The sequence below is a fragment of the Erinaceus europaeus genome, chromosome 9, assembly GCF_950295315.1.
Source record: "Erinaceus europaeus chromosome 9, mEriEur2.1, whole genome shotgun sequence".
NCBI classification, from domain to species: Eukaryota; Metazoa; Chordata; class Mammalia; order Eulipotyphla; family Erinaceidae; genus Erinaceus; species Erinaceus europaeus.
Genome location: NC_080170.1, coordinates 76,135,261 through 76,154,070, shown reverse-complemented (window position 1 = coordinate 76,154,070; position 18,810 = coordinate 76,135,261). Strand labels below are relative to the sequence as shown.

Sequence of the window (18,810 nt, the reverse complement as noted above, 5' to 3'; positions counted from 1 at the left end):
GGTAAGTTATCTCCTAGCCCCACTTAAACCTTTTTTTTTTTTTTAATTTTTATTTTGGCTAAAGACAGAGAAATTGAGAGGGAAAGGAGAGATGAGAGGAAGAGAGGTGAGAAAGACACCTGTAGCACTGCTTCACCACTTGTAAAATTTCTCTGATGCAGGTTGGAATTGGGAGTTTGAACCTGGATCTTTGTATGCTGTAATGTATGTGCTTAACCAGGCACTCCCCTGCCTGGCCCCCATTTAAATCATTTTTAATTGTACAGCTTAGTAGCATAAAGTACATACATATTGTTGTGCAAACTATCACCACTATTCTCCAAAACTTCATCATCCTAAATTGAAACTCTGTATCCATTAATTTCCCACTTCCTCTCTTCTTTTCCTAGTCCCTGGCAATTACTATTCTGCCTTTTGCCTCTATTAATTTGACAACTCATTTTGTGTCTGGTTTATTTTATATAGCATAATGTCATCAATGGTCAGCCATAATTATAGCTTTGCATGTGTATAATATATTTATTTCTTTTTCTTTAAATATTTATTTATTTATTTTTAAAGATTTATTTATTTTCCCTTTTGTTGCCATTGTTGTGGTTATTACTATTGTTATTGATGTCGTTGTTGTTGGATAGGACAGAGAGAAATGGAGAGAGGAGGGGAAGACAGAGGAGGAGAGAAAGATAGACACCTGCAGACCTGCTTCATCGCCTGTGAAGCGACTCCCCTGCAGCAGGTGGGGAACCGGGATCCTTATGCTGGTCCTTGCGCTTTGCGCTACCTGCGCTTAACCCTCTGCGCTACCGACCAACTCCCACTACATTTCTTTTTTCAGACACAATAGGTTGAATTTTTTTTTTTTTTGTAATTTTATCTTCCCTTTTGTTGCCCTTGTTGTCTTTTTTTAATTGTTGTTGTAGTTATTGTTGTTGTAGTTGATGTTGTCGTTGTTGGATAGGACAGAGAGAAATGGAGAGAGGAGGGGAAGACAGAGGAGGAGAGAAAGATAGACACCTGCAGATCTGCTTCACCACCTGTGAAGCGACTCCCCTGCAGGTGGGGAGCCAGGGGCTCGAACCGGGATCCTCATGCCGGTCCTTGCGCTTAGCGCCACCTGCGCTTAACCCGCGGCGCTACCGCCCGGCTCCCGTAAATTTTATTTTAAAATTAAAAATGAAAAAAAAATTTTTTTCCTCTTTTCTTTTTACCAGAGCACTGAACTTGGGACTATGGAGCCTCAGGCATGATAGTCTGTTTGCATAACCATTATGCTATCTATTGCTACCCCAAAGATGAAAATCTTTACATCATATTTAATGATTCTACTGTTATAATATCTAGCATACCATGTATTAAAATTTTTTTTATTACCTTTACTTATTTACTGGATAGAGAAATCTAGAAATCTAGAGGGAATGGGATGATAGGGAGAGAGATAAAGAGACACCTACAGTACTGCTACAGCACTTGTAAAGCTTGCCCCTTGCAGGTGGGGGCCGGGGGCTTAACCCTGGGCCCCTGCACATTGTAACATGTGTACTCAGCTATGTGCACCACCACTTGGCCCCACCATACCATGTATTTTATAAACTATGCAATATAGAGAGATGATGTCAGAGGTTTCAATGACATAATACTTGACCTGAATTTAAAGCACACATGAAGTGAGTCTTGTCAAAACTGAAGAAATGCTTCATGGTGTTCTTCCAATCAGTACTCATTTTACAATGGGGAATTAATTTCAAATTTTCATAAATCCTAGTAAAGGAAAAGATTTTCAGTTAATTAAATTAGCTAGCTCATACCATCAAATGTTTCTCTTATAAAATTTTTTTATTATATACAGAATAAGCAAAGACATTAACACAAACCAGACCTCTGAAATTCATTGTAGTGTCAATGACACTATTTGCATAACCATTATGCTGTATCCCCACCCTGAACTTTTTCATAGATTACTTTCAGTGTATAAATCTGTTGAACCATCATCTCTGCTTTTCTCTGTATAAACATAATCACATATGTGATGTGATCCACTTTAGTAACTAGATTTTATTCATATTAACTGGAACACTAGAACCTATAACTCTGACACATTTTAAATAGAAGGAAAGAATGAAAATTAATTAAATTATGAAGGAGAGAACAAGATTATTTACTCACAAAGCTCCTTATTATGACCTCCAGGTGGAGCAGTTGTTCCACATTAACTGTAGCACTCTTCTGGAGGAGGGGTTTAGGAGATCTGTGAAGTAAACAGCTGTTCCAAAGAATAAAATTATTATTATTATTTTACCTACAGGGTTATCACTGGGGCTCTCAGTGCCTGCACTACAAACCCACTGCTCCTGGAGGCCATTTTTTCCCATTGTCATTACTGTTGTTGCCATTGCTGCTGTTGTTGTTGGATAGCACAGAGAGAAATTGAGAGAGGGGAAGATGGGGAGAGAAAGTGAAGCGAAACTGACCCCCTGCAGGTGGGGAACCAGGGGCTCAAACTGGGATCCTTAAGCAATGTGGGCTTAAAAGAATAGAAATTTTCAAAAGATTTACTTAGTTATTTAAAAAGATCTTTTGGGGCCAGGCAGTGGCGCACCTGGTTCACTGCACATGTTACTACTCAAAATGATCCAGGATCTAGCTCCTTGCCCCTACCTACAGGGGAGAAGCTTCAAGAGCAGTGAAGAAGGGCTGCAGATGTCTTTCTCTGTTCTATCTCGATTTTTCTGTGTCCTATCAAATAATAATTTTTTTAAAAAAAATTAATTTAAAAAGATCTTTTTATATGCAGTGCCAGAGAGCAAACTCAGAAACTTTTTTTTTTTTAAATTTCTTTATTGGGAGATTAATGTTTTACAATCAAAAGTAAATATAATAGTTTGTACATGCATAACATTTCTCAGTTTTCTATATAACAATACAACCCCCACTAGGTCCTGTTTTCCAGGACTTGTACTCCCCCCCACCCTCCGATTCTTTTACTTTGGTGCAATACAGCAAGTCCAGTTCAGGTTCTACTTGTGTTTTCTCTTCTGATCTTGTTTTTCAATTTCTGCCTGAGAGTGAGATCATCCCATATTCATCCTTCTGTTTCTGACTTATCTCCCTTAACATGATTTCTTCAAGCTCCATCCAAGATGGGCTGAAAACAGTTAAGCCACCATTTTTAATAGCTGAGTAGTATTCCATTGTGTATATAGACCACAACTTGCTTAGCCACTCATCTGTTGTTGGACACCTGGATTGCTTCCTGGTTTTGGCTATTACAAATTGTGCTGCTATGAACATAAGTATACGTAAATCTTTTTGGATGGGTGTGTTGGATTCCTTAGGATATATCCCCAGGAGAGGAATGGCAGGAACATAGGGTAGGTCCATTTCCAGCCTTCTGAGAGTTCTCCAGGCTGTTCTCCACAGAGGTTGGACCAATTTACATCCACACCAGTAGTACAGGAGGGTTCCTTTGACCCCACAAGCTCTCCATCATTTGTTGTTGCTACCATTTCTTTCTTTCTTTTTTGCGTTGCCTCCAGGGTTATTGCTGGGGTTCGGTGCCTACACTATGAATCCACTGCTCCTGGAGGCCATTTTTCCCATTTGTTGCCCTTCTTGTTACCCTTGTTGTCGCCATTATTATTGTTGTCATTGCGGCTGCTGTTGTTTGATAGGACAGAGAAATCGAGAGAGGAGGGGGAGAGATAGATAGATACCTTCATCACCCATGAAGCAACACCCCTGCAGGAGGGGAGCGGGAAGCTCAAACCGGGATCCTTAAGTCAGTCCTTGTGCTTTGCACCAAGTGCGCTTAACATGCTGTGCTACCCAGCTGCTACCTTTTCTGCTTGTTTTGTTAAGTGGGGTTCTTGTAGACAACATAAGGTTAGGTTGTATTTTCTGATCCATCTTCCTACTCTGTACCTTTTAATAGATGAATTCAGGCCATTGAGATTTACTGATACTATAAATTGAAGATATTTTAATGTCATTATTGTAGACTTTTAGAGTTTTCTGATAGATGGCCTATTTAAGGTGGTCTGACTGTTTATAGGAGACCTTTCAGAACTTCTTTCAGGGCAGGCTTGGTGATAGTTGATTCTTTCAACTGTTGCTTGTTCTGAGAAGGTTTTTATGATAGTTGATTCTTTCAACTGTTGTTTGTTCTAAGAAGGTTTTTATGCCTCCATCTAGTCTGAATGAAAGTCTAGCAGGATACAGTAGTCTTGGTTAAAAGCCTTTCTCATTGAGCACTCAGTAGATATCTTGCCATCCTCTTCTGGCCTGTAGTGCTTGTGTGGAGAAATCTGCTGCTAATCTTATGGGTTTTCCTCTGTAGATGACTCTTTGTTTTTATCTTGCAGACTTCAGGATCCTTTCTTTATCCTTACTCCTTTTCATTCTAAATATGATGTGTCTTTAAGTCTGGGTTAATTCTGTTTGGGACCCTCTGGGCTTCTTGAACCTTTATGTCTGATGTTGTCTAGACTAGGGAAGTTTTCATCTATTATGTCCTGTAGAATGCTTTCTTCACCTTCCTCTCTTTATTCTGCTAGTAGTCCTATAATGCGCATTTTATTTCTTTTGATATCATCCCATATATCTCTGTTGTTGTTGTTTTTAGTATCTCTTAATCTCTTTTTTGGATCTCTTACTTCTATCTTAGTTTTCTCTAATTCAACCTCAATGTTGCTAATTCTGTTTTCTTCCTCATTTATTCTATTCTCTCTACCCTCTGTTGTTTTCTGTAGCTCAGCTATTTTGTCACTCTGTTCTGATACTATATTAGCTTGTTCAGCTAGATGTGCTCTTAGTTCAGCTATTTCAGCTTTCAGTTCTCTAGTGACCTTGAAATAATTAGTGTTTTATTCCAGAGTCTCATTTGTTGTTTCTGCATTCTGATGACAATTCTTTCAGACTCTTTCCTCACTCTTGTGACTTAATTCCTCAACTAGCATTTGAATATTGATCTCATTCTTTTGTGCTTCTACTTTTGAGGGACTTTAAGCTAGAGTTTTGTCCATGCTCATTTCTCTAATGTTTCTCCTTGGTTTAACCATTAATTATAGTGTTTTACTTCTCTCAGTACTTTTCAGTGTACTGATCACTCTTGCATACATTAACTTGTGTCTTTAGTAAGATACTTAAAGAATTCACAGTTGTGGAAATTAACAGTTGTTTCATTGTTACCTCAATCCCTGAGTTGAAGCACAGTGGCTGTTAAGCCCCTTTTCTTCCCTGTAGGCTATGATAGCCTGAGGACTTTTTTTTATTGATGACTTGGTGGGTTCCCAAAGTAGTCCTAGTCTCGTTTTGTTGCAGTCTCAGGTGATCTTTTATAGTCCTTGTTCTTTAGAGAAGTTTCTGAACTGTGTAGAGCTGGAGGTCTGGGCAAAGTTGTGGTCTCTGGTTGTTCTGGTGATTTGGTGGGTTCCCAAAGTAGTTCTATTCCTGTCTTGTTGCTGTTTCAGCTGGTCTTTGATATTCCTAGTTGACTAGGGAGACGTCTTTCACATTTTTACATGTTTCTTTTTTTTCAGTTTTTTTTTTTTCTCCAGAGCACAGCTCCAGTCACTACCATTGTTGATCCACATTAAAGGCAAGACCCACCAAGGGGTCCATTATGTTGTTCCTGATGGAAATGACCAGTGACAGTGGTGAGAGGGATCTGTTAGACGTTTCAGCCCCTCATGTCTGTGTGGGAATCCCAGGACTCCCTTGACTAGGGCCCCAGGTGATGGGGTGGCCTGGTAGTGACCTAAGAGCCATCACTGAAGTATGCCAGTCTCTTGCCCATATCCAGCATTTGTAGTCCTTACTTTGACAACACTAGTTTTTGAGTGATTGAGAGAAATAGGAAATAGGTGAGGAGGTATCTAGGTCTAAGTAGAAGCTATTTGATTAATAACTTTATGTTGTCTTTTTTTTAGATCTTTCTACGTGCCTGTTGCATTTATTGATTCACTGCAAACTCTTGTGCACTTTTGCTTTAAGGTATATATTTTCCCCTAACTTATGGATGGATACATGCATACATATGGCATTGTCAGTTTTAACATGACAGTGAGTGTATAAAATTAACAGACGTTCAGGTTGACACTTTAAAAAATATTTATTTATTCATTCCCTTTTTGTTGCCCTTGTTTTATTGTTGTAGTGATTATTGATGTCGTTGTTGTTGGATAGGACAGAGAAATGGAGAGAGGAGGGGAAAACAGAGAGGGGGAGACACTTACAGACCTGCTTCACTTCCTGTGAAGGGACTCCCCTGCAGTTGGGAGCTGGGGGCTCAAACGTATCCTTACGCTGGTCGTTGCACTTTGTGCCACCTGCACTTAACCTGCTGTGCTACTACTGCCTGACTCCCTCGGGTTGAAATTTTATAAATTAACAGCTATTGTCTTCTTGTCATTTTGGCCACAAGAAAACTGTAAGAGGAATGGGGTGATAACATAGTTGTTATACAAAAGACTTTCATGCATAAGGCACCAAAGTTCCCAGATTCAATCCCTAGCACCACCATAAACCAGAGTTTAGCAGTGCTCTTGCAAAAAACAAAAAAACCTCTAAAACTAAAACAAAATATAGAAGTTTAGCAGTGTTGCTTGCTATTTTTAGAATGGAAGAGAAATGTAAGAAAAAAATACTACCAAACCATGTGATTTTTTTATTTTTAGGTTTAATCTTTACCTTTAACCACCTTAAAGAAAGGATAGTGAAAAGCCTATTAATTATTAAAACAATTATAATATTAAATAATATAATATTATGAGGCAGGGGTAGATAGCATAATGGTTATGCAAAGAGACTGTCTGTCATACCTGAGGTTCCAAAGTCACAGGTTCAACCCCCGCACCACCATAAGCCAGAACTGAGCAGAGCTCTGGTAAAAAAATAAAATAAAATAAATGTTAAGTAGTAAATATAGTATATAATATGGTATATAATGTAAATAAATAATATTATAATATTAAAACTATTCTAAACTATTAAGTTTTTGCCTGAGACATTCCCCTTTTTGCACTCCAATAATAGCTGTTAGAATATATATTTTTTAAGAATTTATTTATTTATTTATGAGAAATATAGAAGGAGAGAAAGAACCAGACTTCACTCTGGTACATGTGCTGTGGGGATTGAACTTGGGACCTCATGGTTGAGAATTTAATGCTTTGTCCACTCCGCCACCTCCCAGACCACAGCTGTTAGAATCTTACAATTTGGGAGTCAGGTGGTAGCGCAGCGGATTAAGCGCAGGTGGTGCAAAGCGCAAGTACCGGTGTGAGGAGCCTGGTTCGAGCCCCGGGCTCCCCACCTGTGTGTGTGTGGGGTTGCTTCAAAAGCAGTGAAGAAGGTCTGCAGGTATCTTTCTTTCCCCCTCTTTGTCTTCCCCTCCTCTCCATTTCTCTCTGTCCTATCTAACAACAATGAGATCAATAACTACAACAATAAATCAACAAAGGCAACAAAAGGGAATAAATAAATATTTAAAAATGAATCATACAATTTGGTCATTTTGTTTGTCTTAAAAAGAGTATCTTTATCTTCAGCTATGTTGATTTATTATATGATATTTGGATGTTCCATCATGCACTAGCCATCTGGAATTTTCTATTCCAACTATTCTGTCAGCTTGTGGAAACTTTCCCTTTTTGCCATTGATGTCTGTATCTAAAAGGTTGCTAGTTGCTTTTCAGTTTTCATCATGCTGTTTAGGTGATTTTTTTTTTTAACTAAATAAGTCCAAAATCATGGATAAAATTAATTTTAATTTGAATTTTTTAATTTAAGTTTTAAATTTCTTTTGTATTTTTTTAATCTTTTTTTTTATAAAGATTTTATTTGTGAGAAAGATAGAAGGAAATATAGAAGGAAAGAGAAAGAACCAGACATTACTCAGGCACATGTGCTGCCAGGGATCGAACTCGGGACCTCATGCTTGTGAGTCCAAAGCTTTACCACTGCGCCACCTCCCGGACCACTTCTTTTGTATTTTATAGTATAAAGTAGGTGATTTTCAAAGTTATTCCACACCAAACCATGGCAAAAATGAAACACAATTTCAAACAAGATTTATCAGTGTAGGTCTATTTTTAACATTTATTTACTTATTTATTCCCTTTTGTTACCCTTGTTTTATTGTTGTAGTTATGTTATTGATGTCGTTGTTGGATAGGTCAGAGAAAAATGGAGAGAGGAGGGGAATACGGGGGAGGGGGGAAGAAAGATAACACCAGCAGACCTGCTTCACTGCTTCTGAAGTGACTCCCCTGCAGGTGGGGAGCAGGGGACTAGACCTTCCGCTTTGTGCCACGTGTGCTTAACCCACTGGGCTACCTCCTGACTCCCAATTCTGGGTTTTTATGAGTGATACTTTATGCCACTCCTTCATCCCAGGCAAACATAAGAGAATAAGCTCAGTATAAATTTTGTCATTAAAAATAATTAATTTGAGCTGAGGAGACAGCATAATGGTCTGCAGGTCTCTCTATATAAGTATATATATTTTGATATTTATTTTCCCTTTTATTGACCTTTGTTTTTTATTGTTGTAGTTATTGTTGTTGTTATTCATGTTGTTGTTGTATAGGACAGAGAGAAATGGAGAGAGGAGGGGAAGACAGAGGGGGCAGACCCTCTTTTTTAAATATTTATTTATTTCCCTTTTGTTGCCCTTGTTGTTTTATTGTTGTAGTGATTATTGATGTCATTGTTGTTGGATAGGATAGAGAGAAATGGAGAGAGGAGGGGAAGACAGAGAGCGGGAGAGAAAGACACCTGCAGACCTGCTTTACCGCCTGTAAAGGTGTCTTTCTTTCCCCTTCTCTGTCTTCCCCTCCTCTTTCCATTTCTCTCTGTGCTATCCGAAAACACCAACACCAATAATAACTACAACAATAAAACAATAAGGGCAACAAAAGGAAATAAATATTTTAAAAATCTTAAAAAAATAACAAACCCAGGTTTTCTTTTTTTAGAAGTCTTAAGGAACTAGTGTAATATAATAGATTTACTTTTTGTGTGCCCCACAAGAGAGAGGAAATGTCACTCAATCTAGATTGTTTAGTTTTTATAGCCATAAAGCTGGAGAGGGGTGGGCAGGGACAGAAGGAAGGAAGGAATGAGAATATCTAGGACTTTGCACAATTTCACTGCTCTGTACGACTATTAGAAAATGAGTGTCAAGTCGGGCAGTAGTGCAGTGGGTCCTATCCAACAACGACGACATCAATAACAACAACAGTAATAACTACAAAAATAAAGACAAGGGCAACAGGGAGTCTGGCAGTAGCGCAGTGGCTTAAGCATAGGTGGCGCAAAGCTCAAGGACCAGCGTAAAGATCTGGGTTTGAGCCTCCTGACTCCCCACCTGCAGGGGAGTCGCTTCACAAGTGGTGAAGCAAGTCTGTAGGCGTCTTTCTCTCCCCGTCTTCCCCTTCTCTCTCTATTTTTCTCTGTCCTATCCAACAACGATTAATAGCTACAATAAAACAAGGGCAACAAAAGGCAATAAATAAATAAATATTAGAAAGTTCAAAAACAGGGAGTCGGGCTATAGCGCAGCGGGTTAAGCACACGTGCCACAAAACGCATGGACTGGTGTAAGGATCCCGGTTTGAGCCCCTGGCTCCCCACCTACAGGGGAGTCGCTTCACAAGCGGTGAAGCAGGTCTGCAGGTGTCTTTCTCCCTCTCTGTCTTCCCCACCTCTCCATTTCTCTCTCTCCTATCCAACAATGATGACAACAATAATAACTACAACAATAAAACATCAAGGGCAACAAAAGGGAATAAATAAATATTAAAAAAAAAACCCAAAGATAGAAAAGAGAATAAATAAATATTTTAAAAAAATAAAAGAAAATGAGAGTGTGGGACACCACAGTACCAGAGCTTCCTCTGGTGCCATAGCACCTTCTATGTGGTGCTAGGGTTTGAATCTGGGTGGTATGCATAGCACTGTACCTCCCCTACTCATAGAGCTACCTCTCTATCCCTTGATTTTGTATTTTCTGTATTGAATAAGTAAGGAAATATTTTAATTATAATTATAATACTGTATTATATTCACTTGATCATATATATATATACACATATATAATAGTTCTGTATTAGAAATATTAGGGTTTATTATAAAATGAAATATTGGGCCTGGGAAATAGCATAATGGTAGAGCAACAGACTTCATTTATTTAATTTTTTTTTCTTGTAAGGTTAATGGTCTACAGTACAGTTGTTGGCATATGGGTATACTTTCTCTTCTCACCAGGGTAAATGTCTGCATAACATTTTCTCCCCCAAATTAGGACCATCATCATGTACTAGGACCTGAAGCCCTCCTTCCCTTGAGTCCTTTTGTTTTGGTGTAATATATGAAACCAGTCCAAGTTTTACTTTGTACCTCCCATTTATGTTGTTTCTTAAGTTCTGCCCATAGTCAAATCATCCATATTCATCCTCTTTCTGGCTTATCTAACTTAACTTGATTCCTTCAATCTCCATCCAAGATGAGGGTAAAGAAGGGGACTTAATTCTTGTCAGTCAAATTTCAGGGTGCCAGTATGCCGGGCTAGCTTCACGGCGGGAGACGGACTATCAGGGACACAAGGCTGAACAGAGAAGCAATATTTCTTTATTCACAAGCGAACGATTCAAAAAACTAATCTAATCTAATCACAACACAAATCTGCCCTGCATCTTTCTCCTCTGGAGGCAGCATCAGGAACCCAGGAAGTACATAGGATAGGGGGCGGGGAGAAGGGAGAAGCGAAAAGGCAAAGACTAAACCAAAATCTCCCAGAGGCAGGGGGAGTGAGACCAAACCAATGTAACAGAATGACCATGTAAATAGACCACAACGCCAATCAATGTAATGGAAGGGATCCCAGAAGCAGAACTAGAAACATACCAACAATTCCCCCTTTTCTTTTTAACTAATTGTTCATAGTATCAGGAGTGTGGGGTGAACAGAAACCTATATCATACAGGCATTTTTTTTGGCTGGCTCCACATGGCCTAAACCACCCGTCTGACCCAACAATAAAGATTTGCGTTCCCTCTGAGCTTGGATTCTCTCTCCATCAAACCCCGCCGCGCGTCAGCAACACATTCTTTTTTTTTTTTTTTTAAATTTATTTCTTTATTGGGGAATTAATGTTTTACATTCAACAGTAAATACAATAGTTTGTACATGCATAACATTCCCCAGTTTCCCATTTAACAACCCCCACTATGTCATTTATCATCCTTCATGAACCTGTATTCTCCCCATGTACCCACCCCAGAGTCTTTTACTTGGGTGCAATATGCCAATTCCATTACAGGTTCTACTTGTGTTTTCTTTTCTGATCTTGTTTTTCGACTTCTGCCTGAGAGTGAGATCATCCCATATTCATCCTTCTGTTTCTGACTTATTTCACTCAACATGAGTTTTTCAAGGGCCATCCAAGATCGGCTGAAAATGGTGAAGTCACCATTTTTTACAGCTGAGTAGTATTCCATTGTGTATATATACCACAACTTGCTCAGCCACTCATCTGTTGTTGGACACCTGGGTTGTTTCCAGGTTTTGGCTATTACAAATTGTGCTGCCAAAAACATATGTGTACACAGATCTTTTTGGATGGATGTGTTGGGTTCCTTAGGATATATCCCCAGGAGAGGAATTGCAGGGTCATAGGGTAGGTCCATTTCTAGCCTTTTGAGAGTTCTCCAGACTGTTCTCCATAGAGGATGGACCAATTTGCATTCCCACCAGCAGTGTAGGAGGGTTCCTTTGACCCCACACCCTCTTCAGCATTTGTTGCTGTTACCTTTTCTGATGTATGACATTCTCACAGGAGTGAGGTGATACCTCATTGTTGTCTTTATTTGCATTTCTCTGACAGTCAGACTTGGAGCATTTTTTCATGTGTTTCTCAGCCTTTTGGATCTCTTCTGTGGTGAATATTCTGTCCAAGTCCTCCCCCCATTTTTGGATGGGGTTATTTGTTGTCTTGTTGTTGAGTCTGGCAAGCTCTTTATATATGTTGGTTATTAAACTCTTATCTGATGTATGGCATGTAAAGATCTCCCATTCTGTGAGGGATCTCTTGGTTTGGGTAGTGGTTTCTTTTGCTGTGAAGAAGCTTTTTTTTTTTTTTTAATATTTTATTTTATTTATTTATTCCCTTTCGTTGCCCTTGTTGTTTTATTGTTGTAGTTATTACTGTTGTTGTCGTTGTTGGATAGGACAGAGAGAAATGGAGAGAGGAGGGGAAGACAGAGAGGAGGAGAGAAAGATAGACACCTGCAGACCTGCTTCACCGCCTGTGAAGCGACTCCCCTGCAGGAGGGGAGCCGGGGTTCGAACCGGGATCCTTATGCTGGTCCTTGTGCTTTGCGCCACCTGCGCTTAACCCGCTGCGCTACAGCCCGACTCCCGAAGAAGCTTTTTAATTTGATGTAGTCCCATAGGTTTATACTTGCCTTAGTCTTCTTTGTAATTGGATTCGTTTCATTGAAAATGTCTTTAAAATTTATGTGGAAAAGAGTTCTGCCAATATTTTCCTCTAGGTATTTGATAGTTTGTGGTCTAACATCCAAGTCCTTGATCCACTTGGAATTTACTTTTGTATTTGGTGAAATACAGTTATTCAGTTGCATTCTTCTGCATGTTTCAACCCATTGTTTCCAACACCATTTGTTGAAGAGATTCTGCTTTCCCCATTGAATAGTCTGGGCCCTTTTGTCAAAGATTAGATGTCCATAGGTGTGGGGCCTCATTTCTGGGCTCTCAATTCTATTCCACTGGTCAGTGTGTCTGTTCATGTTCCAGTACCAAGCAGTTTTGATGACAATGGCCCTATAATACAGTTTGAGATCTGGGAGTGTGATGCCTCCGGTTCTGTTCTTTTTTTTCAAGATTGTTTTGGCGATTCTAGGTCTTTTCTGGTTCCAGATAAACATTTGTAGCATTTTTTCTATTCTCCTAAAAAATGTGCTTGGGATCTTGATGGGGATAGCATTAAATTTGTAGATGGCTCTCGGTAATATATTCATTTTGATGATGTTAATTCTTCCAACCCATGAACATGGAATATCTTTCCACTTCTTTGTGTCTTTTTCAATTTCTCTGAGTAGTGACTCATAATTTTCAGTATACAAGTCTTTCACTTCCTTGGTTAGATTTACTCCTAGATATTTTATTGTTTTTGTTGCTATAGTAAAAGGAATTGATTTCTGGATTTCAACTTCTTCTAACTTAGTGTTTGCATAGAGGAATGCCACTGACTTTTGAATGTTAATTTTATAGCCTGACACCTTACTGTATTTCCTGATGATTTCCGAAACTTCTTGCTGGATTCCTTAGGTTTTTCCATGTATACTATCATGTCATCTGCAGATAAGGAGAGTTTGACTTCTTCTCTTCCAATCTGTATTCCTTTAATTCCTTGCTCCTGCCTGATTGCTATGGCAAGAACTTCCAACACTATGTTGAATAGTAATGGTGATAGTAATAGTAATGGGCAGCCCTGTCTAGTACCTGATCTGAGGGGAAATGCTTCCAGTTTTTCACCATTGAGTATGATGTTGGCTGTAGGTTTGCTATATATACACTCCACTATCTTCATGAATTTTCCATATATTCCCATTTTTTGTAGTGTTTTGATCATAAAGGGATGTTGTATTTTGTCAAAGACTTTCTCTGCATCTATTGATATGACCATGTGGTTTTTGGTCTTGCTTTTGTTGATGTGGTGGATCACATTGATTGATTTACGTATATTAAACCAACGTTGCATGCCTGGGATAAACCCCACTTGGTCATGATGAACAATCTTTTTGATATACTGCTGTGTCCGGTTGGCTAGAATTTTGTTCAATATTTTCGCATCTATGTTCATCAGAGGTATTGGTCTGTAGTTTTCTTTTTTGGTTGTGTCCCTGTCTGCTTTTGGTATCAGGGTGATGTTGGCTTCATAGAAGCTAGCAGGGAGTATTCCAGTGTCTTCAATCTTCTGGAAGACTTTTAAAAGTAGTGGTATTAGTTCTTCTTTGAAGGTTTTGTAGAATTCATTTGTAAAACCATCTGGTCCAGGACTTTTATTTTTGGGGAGATTTTTGATAACTGTTTGAATTTCATTAGCTGTGATGGGCCTGTTCATGTTATCCACTTCCTCTTTCCTTAGTTTTGGAAGTTGGTAGGTATCTAGGAAATCGTCCATTTCTTCCAGGTTCTCTAGCTTGGTGGCATATAGTTGTTCATAGAAGCCTCCCATGATATGTTGAATTTCTGCGGTGTCTGTTGTGATATCTCCTCTTTCATTTACTATCCGATTTATTTGGGTCTTCTCCCTTTTTTGTTTTGTGAGTCTGGCTAAAGGTTTGTCAATTTTGTTTACTCTTTTGAAGAACCAACATTTACTTTCGTTGATCTTTTGTATGGTTTTCCTATTCTCAGTGTTATTTATTTCTGCCCTAACTTTAGTGATTTCTGTCCTTCTCGTTGCCTTAGGGTTCCTTTGTTGTTCTTCTTCTAGGTCTTTAAGATGTGCAATCAGGCTGTTTATTTGTGCTTTTTCTTGTTTCCTAATGTGTGCTTGTATAGCTATGAACTTCCCTCTTAGGACTGCTTTAGCTGGGTCCCAAATATTTTGATAGCTTGTGTCTTCATTTTCATTGAAGTTTTGAAACATTTTGATTTCTTCCTTGATTTCCTCTTTGACCCAGAAATTAAGAAGTGTACTGTTGAGCTTCCACATTTTGGCACTGTTACTAATTTTTTGTTGATTGTTAAGTGTTCGTTTAATTCCATTGTAGTCTGAGAAGATGCTTCAATGCTCTCGAATTGGCTGATGCTGTTTTTGTGGCCTATCCTTGAGAATGACCCATGTGGATTTGAGTAAAATGTGTATTCTAGTTTCTTCGGATGAATGACTCTGAAAATGTCCAGTAGTTCTAGTTTATCTATCTCTTCATTTAGCTCCCTTATGTCTTTATAGATTTTCTGCCTGGATGATCTGTCAAGTTGAGAGAGTGGGGTGTTGAAGTCCCCTACTATGATTGTGTTATTGTTAATATATTGCTGTAGCTCTGTCAGTGGATTTTTGATGTATTTAGATGGCTTCTCATTGGGTGCATAGATGTTAATAATAGTTAAGTCCTCTTGATTGACTGATCCTCTGAGCATTAAGTAGTGTCCATTCCTATCTTTTTTAATCTTATCTATTTTAAAGTCTATCATGTCAGATACGAGAATAGCTGTTCCTGCCCTTTTTTGTGGGCCATTGACTTGTATGATAGTTTTCCATCCTTTCACTTTAAGTCTGTGTTTGTCTTGTTGAGTTAGGTGGGTTTCCTGTAGACAGCATATTGTTGGGTTGTATTTTCTGATCCATCTTCCTACTCTGTGTCTTTTACTAGGTGAATTCAGGCCATTGACATTTATTGATATCAAAGATTGAAGATATTTTAACGCCATTCTTGTAGAGTTTTAGAGTGTTCTGATATATGTCCTATTTGTGGTGGTCTGGTTGTTTATAGGAGACCTTTCAGAACTTCTTTCAGGGCAGGCTTGGTGATGGTTGCTTCCTTCAAATACAGTTTATAATTAAAATTTGTTTTATATTTTTTCTTTTATTTCCCTTGTTTTTTTTTTTGTTGTTGTTATTGATGTTGTTGTTAGATAGAACAGAGAGAAATGAAGACAGGGGGGAGAGAAAGACACCTGAAGACCTGCTTCATGGCCTGTGAAGTGTCAACACCCTCCCCAACCCCCCCTACTGGTGTGGAGCCAGGGGCTGGAACCCAGATCTTTAACGCTGGTCCTTGTGTTTTACGCCACATGCTTAATTTATGGAGGAGTAATTTTGGTCTGAAAATATCTAGTGAAATAACATTCCTTTTAGACGTTTTGGCATGCATAAAATCACCACTCCCAGTCTAGCTTTTTCATATCTCTTATTTCAGATAGAGAGGGGAAAACAACTTGAGGGAAAGACACCAGTTCCACCATCTATGGAGCTTCCCTCTGTACTATTGTTGTTCCCTAATGGTACCAGTATTTAAATCTTGGACCTACCATGCTAAAACACATAGCCTACCAATTTAGCTACCCCCGGTTCTGAAATTATTATTTCTGAAGAGCGTTTAATGCATTTGTAGAAAATATTCATCTAAAGCTACTTTGAAAGCTGTATAATTGGGAATGGGGGAAGGGGAAGCGCAGCGGGTTAAGCGCACGGGGTGCAGAGCTCAAGGACCCACTTAAGGATCAGGGTTCAAGCCCCTGGCTCCCCACCTGTAGGGGAGTCACTTCACAGATGGTGAAGCAGGTATGAGGTGTCTTTCTCTCCACTCTCTGTCTTCCCCTCCTCTCTCCATTTCTCTCTGTCCTATCCAACAATGACATCAATAACAACAATATCTACAACAATAAAACAAGGACAACAAAAAAGAATAAATAAATATTTTTTTAAAAAGCTGTATAATTGGGGGCCAGGCAGTAGTGTGGCGGGTTAAGCTCACATGGTGCCAAGCACAAGGACCAGTGTAAGGATCTGAGTTTGAGTCCCCGGCTCCCCACCGGCATGAAGGTCGCTTCACTGGCAGTGAAGCAGGTCTGTGGGTGTCTGTCTTTCTCTCCCCTTCTTTGTCTTTCCCTCCTCTCTCAATTTCTCTCTGTCTTAAACAAAAAACCACATCAATAACTACAACAAGGGCAACAAAAGGGAAAAACAGCATACAGGAGCAGTGGATTCGTAGTGCAGGCACTGAGCCCCTGGAGGCAAAAAAAAAAAAGTGCTATAATTGCAGTCCGGTGGTGGTGCATCTGGTTAAGCGCACCTTTTACAATGTGCCAAAGACCTAAGTTCAAGCCCCAGTCCCCACCTGCAGGGTGGAAGCTTCACAAGTGGTAAATAAAAGAGTTGCAGGTCTCTCTTTTTTTTTTCTTTCCTCCTCCCTCCCTTCATCTCTCTTCCCTCTCAATTTCTGTCTTACCCAATAAGTGAATAATAAAAGAATTTTAAAAAAGCTCTATAGTTATGAGCTGGGTTGTGACACACTTGTTTGAGTGCACGTTACAATGTACAAGTACTCAGGTTCAAGCTCTTGAAGCTTTGTGAGCAGTGAAGCGGTGCTACAGATGTCTGCTTCCCTCCCTCTCCCACCTCTCACCCTCCTTCTCTATCTCTCCCGTCTCTATTGATAATCTTGTGTCTATCCAATAAATAAATTTAAAAAAATTTATATTTATTTATTTTCCCTTTTGTTGCACTTGTTTTTTATTGTTGTAGTTGTTGTTATTGATGTTGTTGTTGGATAGGACAGAGAGAAATGGAGAGAGGAGGGAAAGACAGAGAAGGGGAGAGAAAGACACCTGCAGACCTGCTTCACCGCCTGTGAAGTGACTCCCCTGCAGGTGGGGAGCTGAGGGCTCAAACTGGGATCCTTACACCCGTCCTTGTGTGTCGCGCCATGTGTGCTTAACCCCCTGCACTACTACCCGACTCCCAATAAATTTTTTTAAATATTTATTTATTCCCTTTTTGTTGTTCTTGTTTTATTGTTGTAGCTATTGTTGTTGTTGATGTCGTTGTTGGATAGGACAGAGAGAAATGGAGAAAGGAGGGGAATACAGTAGGAGAGAAAGACACCTGCAGATCTGCTTTACCGCCTGTGAAGTGACCCCCCCCCTACAGGTGAGGAGCCAGAAGCTTGAACAGGGATCCTTATACTGGTCCTTAGCTTTGCGCCACCTGTGCTTAACCTGCTGCACTACTTTTAACATCACTGCAGTTAAATTTCTGGAATTCTTCTAATTTTCATTGACTTTGAATCTTATTTTTGAAACAGTGACCACATGGAAAATGTGTATGGCTACTTAATGAAGTATACCAACCTGGTCACGGGGTGGCAGTACAGGTAAGTCATATTACTTTCCTAAGAGACCAGAAAAATGGCTGATGATTTTATATTATTTTAAAAAAATATTTATTTATTTATTACTTTTTGTTGCCCATGTCGTTATTGCTGGATAGGACACAGAGAAATGGAGAGAGGAGGGGAAGACAGAGGAGGGGAGAGAAAGATAGACACCTGCAGACCTGCTTCACTGCCTTTGAAGGGACTCCCCTGCAAGTGGGGAGTGGGGCGGGGGCTCGAACTGAGATCCTTATGCTTTGTGCCACCTGTGCTTAACCTGCTGACTCCCGATGATTTTATATTCTTATACTTCAGTTTAGGCATGATTAGGAAACCTCTTAGATAAGAATTGTTGACATTTTTAATAAAATAGCCTTCAAATGCCTCCAGTGTTATTACATTAGGTTGAGAATCACTTGCTCACCTGCATTGGATTTTATTATTTATTTATTCATTTATTTATTTATGATAGAGGTAAGAGACAGAGAGAAGGAGAAACACTTGTACTACCCTGGTGAAGCTTCCTCCCTACAGTGGGAAATGGGGGCTTAAACCCAGGTCCTCAACTGTGTGTGCCACCTCCCAGCCCCTGCACTGGGCTGTTTATACTTTGTGTTAGAGTCATAGGGAGGCTCCGTTGGAGGTAGCACACTGATTTTTTTTTTTTTTTTTAGGTTTTTAAAATTTTTTAAATATTTATTTATTTACTCCCTTTTGTTGCCCTTGTTATATTGTTGTAGTAATTGATGTCATTGTTGTTGGTTAAGACAGAGAGTAATGGAGAGAGTAGGGGAAGACAGAGAGCGGGAGAGAAAGACACCTGCAGACCTGCTTCACTGCTTGTGAAGCGACTCCCCTGCAGATGGGAAGCCGGGGGCTGGAACCAGGATCCTTACTCCAGTCCTTTCGC

At 39.4% G+C, this 18,810-nt stretch overlaps 1 protein-coding gene across 2 annotated transcripts in view; it reads left to right on the top strand.

Annotated features, from left to right (window-relative positions):
* The window catches only part of OSBPL11 (oxysterol binding protein like 11), an 80,845-nt gene that overhangs the window by 11,743 nt on the left and 50,292 nt on the right, over window positions 1-18,810 (top strand). The window contains exon 2 of one of the 2 annotated variants that reach the window (XM_007537012.3): window positions 17,832-17,900. The exons of the other annotated variant lie outside the window; for it this stretch is intronic. Coding sequence (XP_007537074.1) covers window positions 17,832-17,900 — 69 coding nt within the window. The remainder of the gene's footprint in view (window positions 1-17,831; window positions 17,901-18,810) is intronic. 2 annotated transcript variants of the gene reach the window in all.